At 45.0% G+C, this 24,123-nt stretch overlaps 1 protein-coding gene across 1 annotated transcript in view; it reads right to left on the bottom strand.

Moving 5' to 3' along the window:
* The window catches only part of VPS53 (VPS53 subunit of GARP complex), a 140,313-nt gene that overhangs the window by 45,295 nt on the left and 70,895 nt on the right, over positions 1-24,123 (bottom strand). Inside the window, exons 12-15 of the mRNA XM_037069757.1 lie at positions 20,365-20,466; positions 13,786-13,880; positions 3,399-3,641; positions 309-456 (exon numbers count right to left, since the gene is read on the bottom strand). Of these exons, the coding sequence (XP_036925652.1) occupies positions 309-456; positions 3,399-3,641; positions 13,786-13,880; positions 20,365-20,466 (588 nt within the window). The remainder of the gene's footprint in view (positions 1-308; positions 457-3,398; positions 3,642-13,785; positions 13,881-20,364; positions 20,467-24,123) is intronic.

Raw genomic sequence — 24,123 nt, 5'->3', positions numbered from 1 at the left:
TCTGTCCCTGCTTGTCTCATACAAGAGACAGGGCTACTGACCTACTTTTCAGGGGGCATGCCCTTTATGTAACTTACATAACTCTGGGGAAGAAATCAGTCATGCTTTCTTGCCTAGGCTCCTTTAACAAGGCCTTTCTGTAGGACAGCTGTCTTCTGGCTGGACAGTTAATTTTTCCTCTGTGGGAGGCCGACTGGTCTACCCAGGTTTTATGTGGCCTTATTAGGTCCATGCTCCTAGCAACTGATCTAAGTGGCCTAAATAGTTCAGCAAAAGGATATGGAGAGTGGGCAGCCAGGGTGGCTCACCTGCTGGGTAGTGGCCAGACAGTACTCTGCTGTGCTCAGGATGCTGCAGATGAGGCAGAGTTCCTCTAAAGTGAACTTGGCTACTTCTGAGCCCTCCTTTTCCTTGAGGAGGCTACTGATGGTCAGCCCTCCACTGCTGCTTGTGGTTCTGAGGAAAATGAACAGGCAGTAGTCAGGCTGGGGCTTCTTACTTGGTTCCTGAACTGGAAACTGCACAGCTTAAGACAAAGAAAAGGGGGAAGTAAAGGCTGGATGTGGCCCAAATAAACCCATACACAATGAGTCCTTTCCTACTGACCTTGCCTTGACCACCAGAAACAGGAAGAGAGGATTCCAACAGTGGGCCAGTCACATTCCTGTGATGACTCTGATGTGCACAGAGAAGGCTGCTGAACAGACTCTCTGCTTAGCTTGGAATTCCCTGATCTGTAGAGCTCATTCGGGATAATCTGTAGCTCTTGGGCCCAAGAGCTACAGATTATCCCGAATTGTTTCTCTCAGTTAAGTAAATTCTGCACAGAAATCTGTATGTTGTGCCTGTGGAGGGGTCCAAAAGTAAATGTTAAGACATGGTTCCTACCCAAACTCCTGATCACCTCAAGAAACCCCAAGGCATCTCATCCCTTCCTACCAATCTAATCACGTGTTCACAAAATTTTAAAATGCAGTTGTAAACTTCCTGCTATTTTAACTGTGAGTCTAATTTTTAAAAAGAAATGTATCTTTTTACAAGAGAAATTTCTCCTTTAAAAATACCTGCCCAGCTCAATTAGTCTGGGTGACTCAATTAGTTGTAGCGGCATCCTGACATGCCAAGGTTGTGGGTTCGATCCCTGGTCAGGGCACATGCAACCAATGAATGCATAAATTAGTGGAACAACAGATTGATGTGTCTCTCAAAATCAATTAAAAAATTTAACCTCTTCTGCCCAGTCTTCCTGATAATCAAAGATGTGAAACATTAATTCCCAGCACTGGCAAGACTGTGAAGAACTGGCACTCCTGTGTGGTGTGGGGTAGGTGCGTGACACCGTACAAACTTTCTGGAGGTGTATTTCAGGAGCTTAAAAAAACGTCCTGATGATTTGACCCAGTAGTTCCACTTCTGTTCAAGGATGCTATTCTGAGTTAAAATAACCAAATAGTGAACCCAACCTAAACAATCAATTAAGAGAATGATCCATCAGAATCTCAGAAGTTAACTCAAGTTCTTCTATATGTTTGATTGCCATGGCATCATTAAAAGTGTTTTGATGAATATTTATTGTTGCGAGTGCCGACCATTCTCTGTTGGCCTCCCACATCCACTGTCTGCTCTTTTCTTCCCTTCTCTATGGTTCAGGAGACTGACTTCCACAGACTTATCACCCAGGCTCCTTGGCCTTTAGGCCTCCTGCTGGGTTCAGCCAATGGGAGATGCAGCAGGAAGTCGGAGAGGTAGAGGAGAGAGAAGTCTGAATAATAGCTAGTTCTCCGGCTCCCTGTGCTTCAGGGTGGTCCCGGCAGTGATGGGCCCTCTAAGACTACAGTTTCTATGGGGCAGACCTCCAAGGCAGACCTTGGAGCTCACAAGTAAGTTTCAGAGTAGTAACAATTACCCACTAGTGTTCGGATGCTTCATAATCCTCTGTTGGCTCCTTTTATAATACCTTGCCCCTGCTTCTGTGAATATACAGCTGCTTTACTTCTAACAACATCAGAGCTGAGTACACCACTTATTTCCTGCTGAGACACCGGCTAATACACATGGGAAAACGCTCCCAGTGTGATGTTAAGTGAAAGCAGCAAGGTATAAAACTGTAAGCAGTATAGTACCAACTCTGTTAAACAAACAAAAGACACAATCATATACATTATATATATATATATATATATATATATATATATATATACACACATACACACACACACACACACATATATATGAAAATATATACCAAAAAGTTAAACTTGTTTTCTCTAGGTGGTGAGGTTATAGGTGATTTTTGCTTTTAATCTTTGTGTTTTTCGGTGCCTTGTACTTCTTTTATTTTGATAATCAGGACAAAAGTTACTAAAAATTTTAGAATAATTTCTTATCATGGTTAAAGAAATTCTCATTAATAAAACATATTTGCTACTTCAAATCTCTTGTAGAGCACAGGGATTTTATTGTCTTTCCTCCAGATAATGTAAAAGTCCCATATATGACACATTTTAGTGACAATGACAAACTAATTCTGTTCTGTTGAATATCGCCATAGGGATGATTTATAATTATTAAACTCTGAAGTATTACATTAGATCTTAGTCAATTACAGTAGAAATTGCTATAGTATAACCAAAAACATCTAAAACTCTAGTTGAATGATTCATTTATTTCAAGTAATAAGTAATATAATAACATTCTATTGCCCCAGTGAATACAGTGATGTCACTCTGATTAGGAGCTGTGCTATGCAACCCCCACCCCTAAATCTCACTACATCCTTAAACATTAGACTCTGTCCAGCACAGCAAGACACACATGCCACAGGACAGACTTTGGAATGTAATCAGACCGAGGGAAAGTAGGCTCGCGCCTCCCATCTACTTACCATCCCAGGACACACTCTCATTGAATGAGGCCTTAATGAAATTGCCCATGCTGCTTAAAAGTTATTTCCACAGCCACCCTACTTTTTTGGCCATGTACCCATCTTTGAATCCATGTAAATTAAATGCACATACAGGGTGGGGAAAAGGTAGGTATACAGTTTGAATACATGAAACAGAGTTCATTCTTTTACTATTATTTATTAATTATTGCATTATTCTCCACACAAACAACTGTAAACCTACTTTTGCCCCACCCTGAATAATGAGCCGACTCCCTTGAGCCCACTACGGAAAGAGCTGGCAGCCAGAGAGGGCATTTCCTCTAAGATCAGCTGTGGAGTCTCATTTGGAGAGTAAATAATCTCAGACCTTTGGGAACTCAATTAGGGTATTTTCCTCCTTGATACTCTTAGCAGTTCAGTAAACAACTTCAGAGTGGATTTCCTTAAAGATTACCATATTTAGGCACCGTTTAGATTCTCACTTCACTCCAGCAGGAGGAACAGGACTCACTTGGGCAGGTTGCCAGAGAGGATTTTCCAGGCATATTCTCGGAGGTACTTCTGGAAAATGGTGGTCAGAGCGATCATCGGCTCCCCGGTACTGAGCTGCGAGCACTGCACCATGCACTTCTTGTAGTAGACGAAGAGGTCGGCACAGCTGGGGAGCACGGCACCCCCTTCGTCAGTGTTGGGCTTAGGGGGCCCCTGGGCTTTGAAATCGGTCACAAACCGATCTATCAGCTCTCCAAGGTTCCTAGGAGGAAGAAAACCTGAAGTGTTACTCTGTTTCAAGAAAGATAAAGCCAGTGAATGTGCCCGACTGCCACGGGGAACTGGTTCCTCGTGCTTTTTTGCATTTAAGGTTAGAGTCGTTTTCATCAGTGTCGTCAGTACCCACCTACCGCTCCTCCAGCAGCAGCAGCAGCAATGAATGTGGCATCGGCGTGCGTGCTGCTTTATGCTTTTCAAGGCACTGTATGATCACGTACAGCCCTATGCCCCCTGCCAGGGAGAGAAAGTATTACTGAACCCTCTAAGAGATGAAAAAATTAAGGCCTAGAAAGTCTGTCACACAATTTAGCAGCACAGCTGAGCCCAGATTCCACCACTCACTTCAGTGCAGGCACCGGTCCCACTATACAATATTAGAACCATCTCCCCTTTCCAGAGATGAAAACCCCAACAGTGACAGTAATGGTTTTCTGAATCTCTATGACACACCAGGCACTATATCAGCATTCTACGCATCATTTTAGTGAACTGCACTTAATCTTCACGATAACCTTATAAAATAGGTACTATTACTAGCCTCATTTTCAAAAAGCAAAGTACAGACAAGTTAAGGGCCTTGTTCAAGGTCATACGGCAAGAGAGTGGGGAGCCAGAATTCAAAACCAAGCAGCCTGGCTCCAAACCTTGTGCTTTCGACCACTCTGCCCTACCACCTCCTAAAACACAAAAAGGTTATGACGTTAGCAGATATTTCGGAATCATTAGCCTAAATATGCCTTCAAGATAGATGCTGAAACAAAGGGAAACTACAAAGAAATACTACAATGATTTCTTTCTCCTTTAAGGCAGATTTCTCTTAAAATTCCCAGACTAAGAAAGGCATAACAAGTCTTGGGGGAAGAGAGGGCTGGGGAAGCCTCAGGCTCGCTCCAGGTCACGGAGGTGACGATGGCTGCAATCCTCTCCCAGTCCCCATTCAAATATCCTGCCTTTGCTTCAGTCACAGTGAGTCATCCCTGGGGAGGAGAATCCACGGGGAATCCAGCAGGACTGTACTGGTTGTCCCTGCGCGGCCTATAAAACAGGGCGGGGTGCCCACACCCCTCTCGACATTTGGCACCTATGTAGGTGGCTGTCTAAAGCTGCAGGGACCCAGCTGTGCTTTAAAATGTGTGTGTACAATGGTCAGGAAAAAAGACAAAAACCACACGCAGCATTGATTAGCAGGAATAGGAGAAAACTGACATTTTACTCAAGAGCTTTTGCTGTTGAAAGTTTATTATATCCAGATGCAGCCATTCTGCCCTCAAAGGCCAGGCCTTTGCGGTGACCGTCAGCAGCAGCGGAGGAGCTCCACCCCCATTCCTCACAACCTCTTCTTTTTTTTTTCCCAAAATTTTTATTTAATTATTGTTCAAGTACACTTTTGTCTTTTGCTTCCATCCCAGCCCCCCGCCCCAGTGCTCCCCTTCCCTCCCATTTCCACCCCCTTAGTTGTTGTCCATGTATCCTTTATACTAGGTTCCTGTACATCCTTCCCCTTTTCCCCTGAAATTCCCTCCCCTCTCCCCGGGGTCACTGTGCCCCTGTTCTCACAACCTCTTCTTGCCTAACCCTTCCACTTAATCTCCCACCCCTCCTCACAGTGCCCCTCAGACTCCCCTCAGGCGCCTGCTGCTCCGTCTGACTCCTGACTCCGTACCTTTGCCTGTGCCTCCCTCTGCCCTGATGTCCTCGGGCCACTTCTCCACTCGGCCCGGGTGTGGCCAGGCAACGCCTACTCACAACAATCCTCTACCTCCCTCTCAGCGTCTGTCACCTGTGACACACTAACACTTTATTTTTTAACACTTAAATATACCCTGTAAGGTTATCAAATGCTCATAAAACATGTCGACTGTCTCCCATCCTGGGCCCGTGGCAGTAATACCCATGAATAATGGCGATCTTTCACTAATCTTCAGTGCAACCTCAAAATTGTTTTTCTAACAAGTTGAAGTTGGCACAAAAGGTGAAAGCTGCTTGCTACCCAGTGGAAGAACCTTCTCTGTTTCACATATGTTACTATAAGCTCCTTCAGTGCAGGGGTCACATTTGTGCTGCTGCTCTAGGTCCACTCCTCATGCTGATGTGGGAACCTTATCTCCCAATTATGCCTGTGCCCAGTACAGTCAGCTGGCTGACCTCCACACTTGGCTCCTAAGGGGTGGGAATGCGGAGAGGGAGTGGGGGCTGGTGAGTGGAGGAGAGCATGTAACTGAAGCCAAAAATCTTTTTATGAGAAAAATTCCAATTTCCAAATCTATAGTGCCAACCGAAACAGGGACCAGAGCCCTGAAGTGTTTTTATTTTAACCATTCATTTACCTGATTCCCCTAAAAGCTGAAGTCCGGATACTTATTCACCTACCACCTATTTCAGAGCCAACCTGATGGGCACGATTATAAATTAATTATGATCATGCATCATAAAGAAAATTTCCACTGGGAAACATAAGACTTTTATGTTTTGTAGAATGTCTACCAGGTGACTTCTGACATTGTTTTCTGACATGGATGAGAAGCAAACCAGAGCAAGCCTCCCCACTTCCACCCCCCACTCTGCGCATCAGCACACCCCTGTACCGTCCAGACATTAGAAAACAAGCCATCAGCATTTCATACAAGTGAACAGTAAAATCTACACTCCGGTGGGAACGGGCAAGGTTCATTAGTTTGAATGAATGACCCAGCGGGTCATGGGTTATAAGTATAAGATATAAATGAATTCAACAATAACAATGGCAACCAAAAAGGAAAGGGTATCATTTCCTCCGAGCACCAAACACTGCCCCAAGTTCTGGTAAGGTCCTCTTGGGGGACTGCTGGAGAAAGGGACATGAGACACACTCGCCCTTCTGTGGACTGGGATCACCAAGAGGTGTATTTGTACCCTAAGGCAGTCACAATCATGTGTGAGAGAGCGAAGGGTCAAGTTCGGATCAAGGTGCTGCTGGGGTTAAGGCACAGTGCCTGCCCATTAGAAGCTCTGATCTACTTGGGGAGATAGGAAACTCGTGCTTCTGATATTTAGATTCCCAGATAGCACCAAAACACTGATTTTGCAGTATACACAAAATGAGCAATTTGCTTTATTTTTTAAAGATTTTATTTATTTTATAATTAGACAGAAGAGAGGGGAAGGAGAAAGAGAGGAAGAGAAAGATCAATGTGTGGTTGCCTCTCATGCGCCCCTAACTGAAGGCTCAGCCCACAACCCAGGCATGAACCCTGACTGGGAATCGAACTGGCAACCCTGTGGTTCACAGGCTGGTGCTCAATCCACTGAGCCACACCAGCCAGGGCAGCAATTTGTTATAGACGAAGGAATTAGCAGACACTAGAGAGAAAAGTCTCACAGCAGATTCAGGAGAAAGAATTAAAGCACAGAGTCAGAAGTGAGCACAGATACGGTGCAAGGAAGAGAGAATGGAAAAGAGAGGGGCCTGGCTGAGACAGAAGATCTGAATGAGAAAGGCTGCCTGTGGTTTGATTTACACACTCCTCTGAATTTCCATTGCAAATTATTCGTGTTTCTATACCTTCGAGCTGTGTGCTGCAGTCCTTCTCTGGTCTCTCTGTCCCACTAGAGCTAGAGGCCTATAAACTAGGCATATGCTGGGTGCATTACAAATTCAATCCTGTTTAATCCTCATGATAGACCTGAGTAGAAAAGGCCCTATTATCCCCATTTTATGAAAGAAACTGAGCTGAGGAAAATAATATAATTTTCCCGAGGTCACAGAATTTACCAAGTGGGAATTTGAACTTGAGTCCATCTGACTCTAAAGGTAAGCTCTATCTACTCACTATACTACACTTTGATTTCAAACTGTAAAGCTCTATACAGATATATGGTATATAATATTGCTGTTTATTCATTTTTCTCTCCAGCTTGAAGAAACAGGTGAGGGATAAGATGGTATCTTTCCCCCGCTCTTCCCTGCAGCTTGAGCTTTTGCCCCAGAACCGTGTAAGCACTGCAGGGGTACATGTGAAATACTGCTGAGAGTTCCATTGCTAAAGAAATGACCTGGGGCCCTGGCTGGTGTAGCTCAGTGGATTGAGCACGGGCCTGTGAACCACACGATCATGGTTCGATTCCCAGTCAGGGCACATGCCTGGGTTGCAGGCCAGGTCCCAGTGGGGGACTCATGAGAAGCAACCATGCATTGATATTTCTCTCCTTCTCTCCTTCCCTTCCCCTCTAAACATAAATAACATCTTTTAAAAAAAAAGAAATGACGTGGGAATAAAGACGATTGCAGAGCAGTATTGCTGGAGGGAAATATTAGAACCTAATGAGCAGAAAACCACAGTGCAGACCACTCTTATCTATGGATGACCTGGGCAGTTTCTTCTGGTGGATCTGCACTTGGCATTTACAGAAACAACATTCAAGTGGGCAGTAAAGGGGGTCAGCACTGGGGGAGGAAGATGGCAGTCAGAAAAAGCCGACAAGGAGGTTGGCATGGTCAAAGCACCTTAAGTCCCCCCGGAAGTTACAGAACTTGTTAATTCAAGGCACTCAAACTAATTGGTAACCCTCCTCCCTTCCTTTGAGTTGGGGCCAAGGATCTGGCTCTGGTATGGCCTGTGGGGGTGGGGAGCCAAGGTCTGGCGTGGGCCCAACTGGGAGATGGGTTACATAGAGGTAAATGGAACAAATAAGTAAATGTGGGGAGGATACTGGGAGCTAAGTTTCTTACTGCTGTAGAAGGCAGTTACAGACATGTAAAGGAGGAAGCTAAAAAAATTAAAACATGATTAGATTAGAATTGGGAGGTACCAGCATAAGCTCACAAGTTTGAATATAGAAAGAGGTATAAAAATAGGTAAGAGGTGTATGTATGTACATGTATGTATATTTCTTAGCTTCTCAGTGAGAGGACCTACAAGCAGGACACCTAAGCAGTAATGAACGTACCGGGTGCCCGGAACTTCGTTTCTAAATAGCATCCCCACCGAAGGAACAAGGGATCCCCAAAAGGCGACGGCCCCAGGGCCAAGGCAGGAAGGCACAGGATGAGCCTGTGCATTTGGCTGTGCCAGAAAAGACGCGCTCAGAACAATGTCAGGGGCGTGTAAGAGGAAGTGAAAAACCAGTCTGAAGGGGGTTCAAATGGCCAAATCGGGGGCTAGTTGATTAACATAAATAATGACGGATCCTGTAAGAAAAAAAAGCATTAGTGGGAAATCCAAATTAGGTCTGGCATTTAGTATAGTACTGCACCAACATTTAACTTGCTGGCTTTGATAACTGTACTATGGTTATGTAAGACAGTAATATTAGAGGAACTCGGGAGAAGAGAATATGAAAAATCTGTACTATTTTTAAAATTAAAAAAAATTTAAGATTTCTATTTTTATTTATTTTTAGAGAGAGAGAAAGGAGGGGAGAAAGAGGGAGAGAAACATCAGTGTGTGGTTGCCCTTTGCACGCCCCCTACTGGGGACCTGGCCTGAAACCCGGGCATGTGCCCTGACTGGGGATCGAACCGGCAACCCTTTAATTTGCAGGCCGGTACTCAATCCACTGAGCCACACTGGACAGGGTGAACTTTTCTATAGGTCTAAATTTATTACAATATAATGTTAAAAAGAGGTAATTATGGCTACAACCCAATGAATAAAATAGAAATCTGTGAGTCCCTATCATAAATAAATGGGGAGAAGAGAAAGCTTTTGCTTAAAATATAATGCTAACTAATAAATACAGAAGAAATGTCAGAATGAGAAAAATCATCTTTTGACAACTATGTCAGTAATAAATAATTCGGGTGGTAAAATAAGTCAGTGAAATATGAGAAAAAGGCTATTTATGGTTTCAAAATTTCTCCTGGCACCAATTAAATTAATTACATATCAAAAAATAGAAAAAACTGGGAGACACCATGTAAACCGAGTAATAAAAATGAACACCACAAGCTGTGGGACAAACTGACACTGGGTGCCTCCTGGCGTGAGTTGCTGAGAACGCAGCACCACCTCTGCATACACTCCACAAAGCAACTGGCCTGCACTCTCCAAACTTCAAGGTCATGACAGACAAAGAAAGGATGACTTATTCTTTTGGACTGAAGGAGAAGAAAGAGACAAGTACATGTGACCCATAATCCTGGAATCAATTCTGGATTATTAAAAACATGACCGGGACAACTGGTGCAATGCGATGGGGCCCATGGATTAAACGGTAATACTGTATTAATGCTAATTTCCTGGTTTTGCTGGTTGTGGTGTGGCTCCTTACTTAGAGGAAACACACAGTGAAGTACTGAGGTGTAATGGGGCATCCTGTCTGCAATGTGAAAATTCGTATCACTCAGAAAAAGTATGTACGTGCAAGTATATGTGAGTATGCGCCCCTATGTGAGTGTGCATGAGAGAGGGGGAAGAGAGAACTGTTAACTGAGGAATCCAGGTGAAGGATATACTGGAGCTCTCTGTGTAATTCTTATAACAGTTCTGAATGTCTGAAATGAATTTACAGAGAAACCCTAAGCTGGAGGCAGCCAGAGGAAGGAAGAGCTCTATTTCAACAAGTCACTAGAGGGAACTCAGGAGAACGGGCAGAAATGGAGTCACTAATAATTTCTTTGACTGAGAACGTACCCAAATGAAGTGACTATGCAGAGAAATCTCTTCTACACGAGTCAGCAGAAGACAATCGCTACATTCCCAAAGGCAGAAGATGTACTAACTTCCTCTTTGAACATAAACAAAAAATTGAGAAAGTTACTTAAAGCAGAGAACACCAGCTTAGCCCACCCCATTAAAGAGGTGGCTTCGGGGACATCCCCACTTCTGCCTCCTGCCTGAGTCCTGGCTCTGCAGTTCTCCTGATGCTGCTTGGCTTTTGGCTGGGGGAGATGTTACAGAATTTTCTCTGGGCAGGTGGAGGCTGGGGAGGTGAGGGGATGGACCTCTGGCCAGGCCCAACAGAAGGCTGGCAACACTGAGCAGGCCACCCGGCCACCCAGCCACCTCGGAGCCCAGAACCGGATCACGGGTGGGGAAGGTGGGGGAGGGGGGGAGGGAGGGAGGGCGGGCAGAGCGGGCACAGCTCCTGAGCACCACTCACTTGTGCCAAGTACCCGTGTGTCACTGCATTTCATCCTCACCACTAATTCTGTGAAGGGGCTGGGGTCAGGGCCATTAACTTTACCACAGAGAGAATGAAACACACTCGGGGAAGTTAAGTGCCCTGCTCGGGGTCCCAGGCCAGTGACAGCAGAGTTCTGACTCCGGCCCAGGTCTGTGCGGCAGCCAGGCCCACGTCCTTTCCACCACATGGGCTGGGTCTCTGTCATCTGGGAGCTTGTGAATGGTCTGAGATTCTCCTCCTTGGAAGAGTCTTGAGTCAGAACTACAAGAGTAGTAACTTGTATAAAACCAGTCCCCAACTGAGTTTCTCCCCAGCCTTAGGATTCTTTGACTTAAGGGAGGCAGAGCTTTCGAGAACGCCTTGAAATTGCACCAAAAAAATAGTGTGTGGGTTTATACAGATTTATTTTGGCAAGAAGGTCTCTGGCTTTCATCAGGTCCTCAAAGGGATCTGCCTCAGAGAAGGTCAATAACCACTGCTTTGAGCATTATTTTGTCTGATTCTCTCCTTTAACAGATGAGGAAATGGATTTTGTGAATTCTACTTTCTGCTTCAAGCTTGTGCTGCTTTTTCTGGAGCGACAACAGCACAACCCACGCGGTTCTCCTACGAGTAGCTTCCGCTACTTCCCTCGTGCTGTGGAAACATCCCAGGGAGGCCAGACGGCAGGATGAGTGGCCAGCACTTCGTTTTTCACAGAGAAACGGAGAGTCCCCAAGGAAGGGAGGTCTGGCTCTCGGCCCAGTGCACCATGAACAATGAGTACACTCTATCTGAACCAAGGCCGTGTGAAGAGAGCAGACAGCAGAATTGTAACAGTTCAGAGAAATGACTGTTTAGAGCAGGCAGGTTTGGGGAAGGTACGTGGTTGTCTCGTAGGTACTTTAAACCCTGGACCCAGCCACTTTTCAGCCTTTTTAAAAATGAGAACGTGGGTTGATAAGAGAAGGGGCTTCACCCAAAAACAGTCATCCAGGTGGGTTGCTTTAAGACCTGTCCATCTAGTAGGCAAATAACTGATCTTTTTTTCTCGCCCTCTCTGGGGTGTCTTAGTAACAAAACCTTCTGAGTGCAGAAGATGGGTGCTTTCGGAAACTAAGACGCGACAGTCACCACTACCCTGTGTGCCTGCAGACATGAACCCAACAGAGAGAGAACAGGAAGAAAGCTGCGGCGTCACAAGGCAAAGAATGTCACGGGAACTTTTTGGGGTGGGGTGGGTGGGGGCATTAGCAAGGATGTTTTTGTTAACATAGAAAGCCTTCTACAAAGTTTATTTTCTGGGATTTTAATATGAAGCATTTTGTTGCTGGGAGGAAAAGAACAGAAAGTATAAAATCAAGTAGATGAATAACAATGTTCCATGTGGTGATTCCACTTGAAATATTCTCTTAATCTTATGGTTTACCTCTGCAACATATTTGTAAACAAAAATTTGCTAACCCATGACAGAATCATTAAAAAGGGGGGGCGGGGGGCGGGGGAGACTGGATTTCAGTGCCTAAATGCTTTCCCAGAGACCTCCCTCGAGAACTTTTTCATAGCTGCTGCTGCTCCCTGTGCGCAAGCCACTGTGCGGTCCCGCTACGTGGGTTCTGTAGGCCACAGGCTTCCCTTCAAAGCCTGGGCCAGCCTGTCTCCAGTCCGCTCGGCTGTTTCAGAAACCTGACCTTCTCGAGATCTGCCTTCCAGTGCGGAAGGGTCTGGATACTCGGGCTGCGGGCAGAGACTCAGAGATGAGAGGGAGCCTTCCGCCTTCCTTTGAACAGCGGCCCCTGGAACGCGAACGTATTCTTCTGGCTGTCAGGAAACTTGCCTACAGCAGCTGCTCTACACGTCTTCTGGAGCCATTAAGTTTGGAAGAGGAACGTAAATTAAGTGGATGATAATCCCTAAAAGAGGGTAAGAACCCTTCAATCCATACTGACACAAATAAACAAACAAATGTGGGAGGAGGGGAAGCTTCTCCTAATAGTAGAACTCCGACTACTGAATGTAGAAGAAATGATGGATGCAGGCAATCAACAGTCAGTAAACACTACGGAAGTAATTATTGCAGGCAGGAAGCATCAAGGGATGTCAAAACGAGTGGGCAAAGTGTGATGAGAAAGAGGATACTGACATAGTCCCAAGGTGTGCCCCCACAAAGAGACTCGGTAACTACACAAACAGCAGCTTCACAGTACAGAGCACTCATTGGCAGACACCACTCAGAGTGAGTGATCAGAGTGAGCGTCATAAGTAATGGGGCAGATCCATGCGATGTGCCTCCCAACACGATGTGCTGAGGACACAGCGCGACCTCTATGGCATCCTTGCATAACTTGGATTTAATCAAGGGGCAACGTCAGACAAACCGAAATCACAGGCATTGTACAAAACGACTGATCAACACTCTTCAGAAGCGTCAAGGTCGTGAAAGACAACGGAGACAATGGAGACGGAGGAATCACTTAAGATTAAAGGAGGCTACAGAGACCGGACAGCCACATGCACAACGGGACTTGGACCAGAAAATGGACATTAACGGGACAATGTTACTGTCCTGACTTTGATGACCAGGGTTGTGGAAAATGTGAACACTCTGGGGGAATGGTCTATTAGAATGCTTTACAACTCTTTTGTAAATCTAAATTATTTCAAAACGAAAAGTTAAACAAATTACACTTGAAGACATACACATCAGAGATCAGGCTTGCTTTCTCCGTTTCCCAGCACCCACCACGGTAAAGCCTTGCGTGCTGACACATGCAGCTCTGCAAGGGCTCAGTGCCCGCACGGGAAGGCCGTGCTGGGATCCATTTGGGACCTTATTAGAGTCAAAAATCAGGCTTTTTAGATTTATAGACACAATAAATCACATTCAGGAGACATAAAAATATCCGTAACAATTTTCCCGGGAGGGTCAAAGGCATGCCAAGGCCTTCCTTCAGCCTCTGGAAAGAGCTGCGCCCTTGGGGAGCCCAGCCATGACCACAGGAGGGAGAAATGCAATAGCAAAGAGCAAAATGTTCATCACTCACTTGTCCTGGGACTCAATATACACGTAGAGATGAGGCTCGAAACACTTGGAAACAATGCTGTGAAATGGATTGTCTGGGGCTTTAGGCTTCTTTGGCTGTAAAATGAAAAAATAAAAAAAAAGGAAAGAAAAAAGAAACTCTATACTTGAGCCGTCTTTGCAAAATTTCAAGCAGTTTCAAAGTAAACATCCCTTCCAAGTTCACTCCTTATAGATAAGAAGCACTCAATGTAACTAACTGGGACTATAGCCTGCATTATAATTCATGCCAACTTGTGAACAATAAGCCAGCTTTGTTTGCAACATTTACTTGCCTTGTACGGTGAAAGATTTACTGCTACTTTGATAACACATACGTTTTCAATTTGGAAGCTATTCATCATCTGACTGATGTTTTAAAAATTTAAATCCTAGCTAATAACAGCACCTTATATTTGTATAGTGCTTTAAAATTTATAAAGTGTGTTCACATGATCTAATTTTGATAGCTTCCTTTTACTGATTGTTATTATGGGCCAGGGACTTTGATACGAAGTAACATCTCATCTATTCCTCACAACAACCCTCAATGCAGGAGCTATCACTATTCTCCACACCTAAGGAAAGAGGTCCAGAGGGGCCCAGCAGCCTGCCCGAAGGTGGACGGGAAGTCCTACCCCTAAACTAGAACTCTTTCTCTTGTATCCTTGCTTTCCTGCAGTGGTTCCTGGGCTGCTGAATTTCATCAATAAGTACATGTAAGAAAAAGGATGGGGGACAACAGAGGGTTGCTAACTTTTTTACCTGGCAAATTTCTATCCTCACCACTAGTTCCTAAAAGAAAATACTGCATACTTTTATATAGAAAAAACAGCAGAATAAAGGCAGTCCTTTCTAAGAAAGGATACTGGGTGGCCTTAGAATAGATAGATAGATGTAAGAAAGGAAGGAAAGGAAAGGAAAGGACAGGACAGGAACAGACAGGAAAGAGAAGGGAAGGAAAAAGACTGGAGACTGGCTGGCTGTTTTGTCTTTATTTTTCGCCTTGGACCAGTGAAACACTGGACCAGCACTGGTCCCTACTGACAACTGAGAACCACTGATATATAGGTCATTTGGGCAGGCAAACATTTTAAAATGTTTTTCTACTTAATTTAATTGAAAAGTTTTTCTACTGTATTGTCTACTTAATTCCTTTTAAAAACATCTAAAAATAGACAAGGATTTTCCTACATATTTCTTTCTATTCCTAACAAAGGTCAATTCCATCTGTTGTCACATGCCAACGAAAGGACCCCAAACCTCTGCTCGGGTTGATACTAGGGTGTAATTTTTGTGTAAGCTGGTGCCCACAGGATACTTTTGTTGAGTTGAACTGCTCATGTCTTTCAATAAATACTGGAAGAGGTAAGCCCCCCCTAACAGAAATAATGATTACCTTCTTCTGGTAACTAAAAAATAAAATAAAATAAAATGCTGGAATGTTAAATGCATCTGTAAAAACTGGTAATGATCACCAAAAATTAAATGTTGGCCTCAGACCGTCACTCCCATACTTAGCTCTATTCCACTCTCACCTTCTAAGAGCTCCTTGTCTTTGGTTTATAAGATTCCTAGAAACTCTGGGCCTCCCTAAGCATAACTACAGTCTGGGCTGTTTTCTTATCTCGCAGAAGCCACTGCCAAACTCAGGCCTCAGGCTGAGGCTACAGGAGACCCCAACACCGTGTTCACCGAGTTCCAGCTGGCGGGACCAGAGTTCCACTTCACTTCCTAGATCTGGACGCTTCCCCACATTCCCTTAGTTTAAAGTGGAAGAGCCGCGGTGTGCGGTGTGGCGCGGTGTCGGGGTGGGAAGAGCCGCTGTGTGCGGTGTGGCGGCTGTGCGGGGGTGGTCCTTACCCATTTGTTCCGTATTTCCCAAGTCGGCTGTTTTTTATTAGTTTTCAATAGGTGCTTTGTTAAATGAGTTGACAATGTGATTTAATTTGTCTAACTTTGTAAGACTAGATATTCTGAATTTAGAATTGGAAAATATGACAATACCCAGATATCATTTTATTAAATATAATTATTGTAAGTATTTAATTATTTCTTTTATTTACATCTTTTCCCTTGACAAAAATATCCACACATCTGTAGAATAGCTTCCAGTAATTATAAGAGGGAGTTTATGTAATGCAGAATGTTGCCGTGTTTTAAATCAACACATTTTCTTTTCAGCTTCATTTACTTACTAATTTACGAGTACTTTTCCAATTATTGACAATGTTTTAATTTATCACTTTAGAATGACTATATTATGAAATTTAAATGAAACCTATAGATAACAGTATTTAAATGATGTTAAATTTTCTAATTTTGATCTGTGGTAATTTAAGTGAATGTCCTTCTTAAGAAATACATACTGGAATATTTAGAGGTCAAGGGCATAATATCTGCAAACTTTCAAATTGTTCTGGAAGAAAGCAAGGGAGGGAAGAGAAGGGAGGACACGATAAAAGTAAATGTACGAAAATACTAACAACTGATGAACCCAGGTGAAAGACTTTAAAAAGTCCTTGTAATATTCTTAAAACTACTCTAAGTTTGACATTTTTTTAATCTAGTGAGCCACATAAGCTGGGGCAAAGTTTGACTTTTTTTAAAAAAAAGTAAATCAAACAGAAAACATGGGAGACAGGTGCCAACGGCCTGGTGGAGAATCCCAGCGACAACAGTGGAGCAGCCCTAAGAAAGGGCGCCCTGGCAACACTCCGGGTGGCCCAGAGGGCAGTGACGGAGGGCAGTGACGGAGGGCAGTGACGGAGGGCAGCGACGTGTGGGAAAACACATCTGGGCCTGAGCACGGAAGGGGTTAAAATGAATTCCCTGGTTTTGATGAGACACCATGTCAGCTGTCAGTGCTCTTATATGAGTTGATACATAATTATTCTAAAATAAAAAGTTTTTAAAAAAGTGGCTCAGGAGAAATGAACTCTGAATGTGAAAAAGTTTTAGGAATATCTTAAACTATTTTGTTTTGCTTATGTTTTCCTTTTCATGTGTGCACAAAAGTGATCTGTGATAAAAACCTCCAAGCCTGAAGAGCTCATTCAGGAAAGTATAAAATACAGACAGATTTTAAGTGACAAAAAGGCCTACGTCATACTGCGGCAAACTCGTGCTGGTCCGTCTCACCCAGGCCCTGTGCTTCGTGAGACCCCACAGGACACTGAATGTGGCCCTCAGTGCGGCATAACCAGACAGCGGACGTCCCAACTCCACCTGCAGGTGACTGCTCTGCCCGCCTCTGCCCACTAATGCCAGCCAGGCAGTGACAACAGAGACCTGCCACCATAGCTCTTGGTCCTCTCCCAGCCTTTTTAGTGAGAGGGGGAAGGACAAGGAGAACAATAGGAGAGATTGCCCGAAGCTCCCCTTTTTCCCACGGGGCTGCCTACTGCCTATAGCTGCTTTACAAATGTGCTCATGTTTAAATAATAGATGCTGGAATTTCAGCTCAGGCTGGTGTCTCCCTTTTCACTGTCCAGCTCCCCAAAGGCTTGATTCTCAGCTTCAAGCGCATCCTAAGTCATTTAGCAGTAGCACTCAGGCTGGATTTCTGAGTGTGTGAATTCTGTCCAAAAGCTGCAGATGTTTAAGCTATTTCCTCCTGCAGTTTGATGGAATAATACAGGGTTACTGTTGTCACAGTAAGGAGGTCTGCAGCTGGCCTCATTTCCTTTTATTACTATCCAACGTCAACAGATTAAATCTAACTGCTCGCATCACCAGAAGGGGACACTTCTAACCAGAAGTTCCTTTCTTCTTTTCCCTCTTTCTTTTATACTCAGTCTCTTTTCATATGCCACTTTTTATCATTGGGAATAGGTTGGCAGCTGATTGTTCAAACTGAATGACCCATGTGACCTTCAGTAGATTTTCAAGTTCACGCTCCCTTCCCTATAACCTAAACTGCGGCAGAGAGTAGGGCATGAGTCTGACCTTGAGGGCAAACTGACTGCTGTGCTGCAATGGGTTGGGTAACCCAGGATGACCACTAGGGGCCTCCCCCACCACCTCTGGCCGAGCTCACTGCAGCATCCTGTGGACTGCCTCCCCCGTGCCCCACCTGGCCCCTGTGCACCCAACTCCAGAAGCCAGTAAGTGGCTGGGAAGAGGAAGACCCTGGAGCTCCCACCCAATTAATCACAAGCAGGACAAGTGCTGCTGAGGCAGTTCAAGGTCAGGGAAGGTATGTGAGGAGGCATTAGTCACTGGCGCGTGAGTTTTATTACTAACAAGCAGCAGCCTGTGAAATTGCAAGTGGATAATCTAGTCTAGGGATTTTTAGTACTTCATTTTTAAACACACATAAAACCCCTGGTTCAAAAGAAATTTTACCTGGATGTCCACGATAAAAGTGGCTCATAATGAAACTGCTCTGCTCAGAGGGCCCTGGTCTCCTCTCAACTTTCCACAGTGGCATCTGATGGCGGCACCATGGAATCAGTTTGAAAGCCACTAGATTGGTCTTCTTTTCTATATCCTCACCCGAGGACATTTTTTTAATTGGTTTTAGAGAGAGAAGAAGGGAGAGAGAGAAATATCGATGCAAGAGAGAAGCATCGATTGGCTGTCTCCCATATACACCTGGACCGGGGAACAGAGCCCGGACTGGGAATCAAACCCACATCGCTTCTGCTATAGGACAATGCTTCAACCAACTGAGCCACAGCGGTCAGGGCCATTAGTTCTCTCTAAAGATGAAGAAACTAGGGAAGCCTGAAGAGAGTAAAAGTCTACTGAAGGTCACATGGGTCAGTTAAGGACAGACCAGAGTCTAACATTTTCCCTAGCACAGGACTCTGCTTTACCGCATATATCTGTGTTGTGTCCTTGGAATGAGCAGGTCTAGGTCATTACAACAATAACCTTGGGCTTCCAGAATGAGCAAGTTTCACATGAAATAAAAGTCGTACTTTACCTGGCAAAACTGATTTTGCAGGCACTGGGGGACTCTACCCTAGTCCAGTTTAATAACATGCAGAGATGACTGGCTACAAGGACAACTGTTCACGGCAGCGCTGCGGCATCTGCGCACTCAGCTCCACGATTCCGGGCATGGCGACGGCAGCCACTAGCAGTGGGGAGGCATGGGGGCCCTGAAAGTGGAACTACTGCACAAAGCAAGCCCCAAGGGGGCGGGTGAGCTCGTGTGGGTGGAGGGCTCAAGAATGAGCTCTACATCCAGATTCCTCCTCTCCATCGGCCCTTCCTCCCAAAAGGTTAGAAGAAATCTCTTGTTTTCTCCCATGCCGGCTGACAGGATGGCAGTAAATCAATGACATTTAATCCCACAGATCTCTGGGATACAGCCTTAAGCCATCCCATCAGTTTTATTCATTCGCTTTTATCCGTGGGATTCATTTCTACGCCCTCTCCTTTTCATTGAGACCTCACAGTGTAGTAGAAAGAGCACCAAGAAAAGAACTCTAGTCTGACTGGTGGGCCTGGCTTCCAGTCCCAGCTGCTCCGCTTCCAGGCTCTGGAGCCCTGGGCAAACCACTTAACCTCTCTGAGCCGCAGGCATTGCAGCCCATATAAAATCACATAAAATGAGAGGCAGGCACTGTGAAAATGAAATGAAATGAAGCATGTAAAAGGCTTTTAAACTAGAAGGCAGCATAAAAATGTGAGGTATCCACGTTATTACAATTATCTAATCAATAGACCAGACACATTTTATTGCCCCACTTCAGATCTGCTCCTGGAAATGCTGCTCTCCTGGCCCTGGCCAGGACAGTACACCTACCCCCACCGGGCCAGGAGCACAGGGTTGGCTGCAGAGAGCGTGGCTACCGCCTTCCGAGAGCTAGTCTTCCCAGCCAGCCTCCCTTCGATGGTGTCTGGAGCAAAGCAATACTATAGAATAATTCTTCAGAAGCCAAGGGTAGAAAATTAAAAGGATCACTGAGCTGGACAGAAAAAGTCCTGATTTACTGCTCTAACCCCTCTTGTCATGAAATGGCAGTGAAACAAAAACACCTTTCTGTAGGATGAAAGGAGAGGAAATTTAGAGTTGGGCAGAAAAATCCAAAGGAAATGGAAGTGCTGGTGTGCTCTGAAAAGTAACTCTCCAAATATGCCATTGGGTCACCCCGATGCTTCCAGGCCTACGGTGATCGGTTTACACTGCGCGGAGGCCTCTCCTAGCTGATGGTGCTGCGAATTTCACTGGGGATTGTGTGGCCTTGCATGTCATCACTGGACCAGTTAAGTGGATGACTGAAAGCTAAGCTGACAAGTTCAGGAGAAGACGGACGAGGCAGGACGGAATTCTGCGGGCCCTCCCCACCCCCCACCCTGTGAGCTAACGGAGCTTGTGCGTGCTGCTGATGGCAATGGTTGGGCTCTTGGAAGCAGGGAAATGGGGCAGGAAGGGCTATTTCCCTCTGCTTTCTAAATACACTTTCAGATAAAGGCTTTCTATGAAGACCACCAAGGCTGTAATCTCTGAATGTGGTCAACAAACAAAGCATCGCATTTAGAGCGAGCAGACCCATCTTCAGAAACAAGCATTGAGTGGGTTGCACGTGGAATTGCAAACCAGACTTACTTGATCTAAATCTCCTTTCTCCATGGCCAGTTCCTCCATCTCTGGTGTTGGCTCATCTTCCAGGAAGGGATTGGTGGATGGGGGCGGAGACTCAAGTTTTTTCTGTTAAGACATGAGAACAAGATAAGCATTTTCTGAGCTTTCCCCACTGATCTGCTTTTTCCAAGTCTCTTCAACCGCTAAATCATGAAATCTGATCTAATTAGCAGGAACTGAGACAGTGTGGACCAAAATCTCATCCCCAGGCCTTCCCACTGCTTTCCCATCTTCTTGAAGCCATATTGCCCACTCTGCCCCCATCCCAATCCCCATCTGGCTAAAACTCACTCACCCTTCGGTCCTCAAATTAGAAGTCCCTTATACTGGGAAGCCTTCCCCAATGTCAAGTTTGCGTTAGATGTTATTGTCATCATCCCACCTGGTACATCCCCTACCCAGGTATTTATTAAAACGCTGCAGTTGCTCATGTTATTTGTCTTCTCCTCCCTGGATTCCATGATGGCAGGAATCATGTCTATCTTGTTCCCCATCCCATCTCTGGTGCCTGGCATGTAACAGGTGCTCCATACATATGAATGAATCAAAATGCCAGATGGGTCTGAACTCAAGAACAAACTGTAGCTGGGTGCGGTGGTACACGCCTGTAGTCCCAGATACTCAGGAGGCTGGGCAGGAGGATTGGTGAGACTAGGATTTCTGGGATGTAGTGTGTCATGTCCACTGGATGTGTCTGTACTGAGTTGAGCATCGATATGGTGACATCCCAGTGCAGGGCACCACCAGCTGCCCAAGGAGAAGTGAACTGGCCCAGACTGGAAACAGAGCAGGTTACGACTCCCTGGGCAGTAGTGGGACTGCACCTGTGAATACTGCTGTATTCTGCCCTGGGCAAACTAGCAAGACCTCATCTCTTTTATGCCCTCAGCAATGAATCAATAGAAACAATAGCATGATACCACCACCTCTTCATCACCTAACCTTTAAAAAATAAAACAGCACCAACTATAAACCTAATCAGATGTGTTTTAGATTACAGACAAAAGTTCCTTCCCAAGTAAGTCCCACTACAACCACCACCACAAAATCTCCTTGAGAAAAATTACTTCCTGGCTTCTGAATATGAGCACTCTTTCAAAATCTAATACTGAGTGGGGCCACGGGCTGGTGGGAAAGCTGGAGGCGGGAGAGGTAGGTTTCAGCTCCAACTCCGTTGCCTTGGCCAAATCATCTAGCTTCTCTGAGCCATAGCAGGCGCATTGGCTGCATGAGGTTATAGTGATAGGACTACTTAAAAAATCAAACGTGATAAAGTGTGTGAAACCCTAGAAGAAACACGTGATACCTATAAGGACACTAGTGACAATAGTTTCAGGGCAACAAGAGAATCAAGGCAGCTCTTTGGAATTTTTTACAAATTTGACCCTGAGATGTTGTTTATGGCAGGGTGCAGGGAGCTCTAGCAGAAAGGAAACTAAGCACACAAGCAGGATGAAAGGAACTGGCTGGTAGTGGGGAAGAGAGGAAGGGGCGGGGAATGACTCCCTGGAGACAAGAAACCAGGTGCAAAGGGAGTTTCTAAATGTGCTTGTGACATTTTAGCATATCTCAGTGGAGAAACTTGAACTAATTCCTAGGCCAAGAGGGACAGCAGATGGACTACAGTGTGAATGACTTTGTCAAGTCAGTGCCAGGGTATCAGCTGAAGACATTACCAAAATAAAAAAAAGAAAGAAAGAAAGAACAAACCCCACCTGTGTCTGTGTCTGGATTAGGCTTTAAGGCAATTCTGCTTATGCTCACATAAACTACTGAATTCTGGGCCAAGGCACTTGGATGCCATTGCGTAGCTAGATGGAGCCCCGGTGTATAAAGAAAGCCTTGTGATTAATGCATTAGCTCCAGGTAATCATTAGCAGGATAATGATTTTTGTGGTATCCTGCTGAGAAACAATATGGTCTGACAACCAAGCAAACATTCCAAATTTATACACTCAGATCTCTGGCTTCCTGGCCTGATATGAAAATGTTGCCTACAAACTTAAAGTTATTTAAGTTTATTTTTAGAATTAGGCTATTTTTAGAAAGAAATGTTTCTTTGAAAACAGTATTTCAAAGCTTTATTTGTCTAAGGGCTGCTGGTAGTCTCAGGAAAGAGGAAGGGCGAGAAAGGGAATCTACGAAGCCTAAGCCTCAACAACATAAAACATTCACTGCTAGTGTGGGTTTCCTGATTCCACGGGCTCGACAGTGGGTCTGGGGATCATACGACTGAGCTGAATCTCCATGGTCTGAGTCATTGGCCCTTTGGATATGTGGAGAGCAAGTCAGTAACTGGAATTAAAAGCTTTGTTCAAAGTCATTCAGTGATAGAACAAGGATTTGTGAAATTTATGAAATCTTTGAACTAAGCATTCTTCATCTATTGTTAGGTTTACCAGGGTTGACAATAACAGCTCACAATTACACACAGCTGTGTCTCACTTTAAGAACAATTATTGGAAATCATGACAAAAAGTAGGCATTGGTCAAGTGAACTGAGGGGTTCCTGGGCCCCACTCTCCCCGGGGGAGTGTCTGCTGGGTAGACACAGGAAATGAAACATGTGAGGCAGCGTTGGAAAGGCAGCTGGGGTGGTACAGCACAGGCACTTGCTCAGTGTTATGGTCAGAAGAGTCCCAAGGTTTGTTTGCTGTTCCCACGGTCTGTCTCTATTAACATCTCAGAGGGATTTCTGACAGCCATGGGTACTAAGGAACTCCTTGCTCATTCATTTGGGGTATATGCATTCCAAGTATGGATGAAGCTGATGCAAAAAACATGATTCGTTCCTCCCCATTCATCCGCTCACAGATGGATGTGCCAGGCACTACGACTAAATCAATGAGCAAGACAGACCACCTGCTCCCCTCATGAAGATTATGGGTGAGTGGGAAAGATAGACTTTCACCCAATAATCGCACAGGCATGTGATGAGGGCCATTCAGGAAAAGCAGAGGTTGTTATGAAGGGATGCCCTATAGAGGATCATTGCAAACTTCCCCAGCGGAATGATGTGGGAGCAGAACTGAAGGGTACTCCAGAGTTAAGTATGTGAAGGGGGTGGGAGGAGTGAGGTGGGGAGGCCAGAGCTTTCTAGGCAAAGAATAGCATCTGTTTGCCATTCATTCAACAATCATGTACTAAGCATCTGCTCTGTTCTAGTCACTCTTCTGGGTACTACAAATATAACCCTGAACAAAACGGATAAGGATGGGAGGCACTGTAAGGAAAAGAAACTTTAGGAACTGGGGTGATCAGATAGCTGAGCAGAGACCCGAGTAAGAGGGAACCCATCAGGCAAAGACCTGGGGAGAGCATTCTCAGCAGGGCGACCTGGTACAAAGGTTTGGATGAGCTTGTTGAGTATGAGAAAAGACAAGAGATAAGAGAGGAAGCAGGAGCTCAAACACACAGCCTTGCGTGGGCCATGGTAAAAGTTAGATTTTTCTTATTGCAATTGGGCAGTTGGTGGGTGTTTTACACAGGGAAGTGGTAGGATCTAATCTAGATTTTTAAATATCATTCCATCACCATGGACAGTAATGGAAGCAAGACCAGTTTAAGAGGCAGCTGCAGAGTTCTAGGCAAGGGCTCACACGGGAGTAGACAGACCTGGCATTGTGCAGGCAGGAAAATGTAGCCAGACTGGGGACGTATTCAGGAGAGCAGGTCAACAGGACTCGCTGAGAGAGTGGCTGCGAGGGTGAAGGAAGAGGAATC

The sequence above is a fragment of the Sturnira hondurensis genome, unplaced genomic scaffold, assembly GCF_014824575.4.
Source record: "Sturnira hondurensis isolate 20B ecotype Veracruz unplaced genomic scaffold, ASM1482457v3 Scaffold0018728, whole genome shotgun sequence".
Lineage (NCBI taxonomy): Eukaryota > Metazoa > Chordata > Mammalia > Chiroptera > Phyllostomidae > Sturnira > Sturnira hondurensis.
The sequence above is the reverse complement of the archived record's forward strand: the minus strand, read 5'-3'. Positions and strand labels throughout refer to the sequence as shown.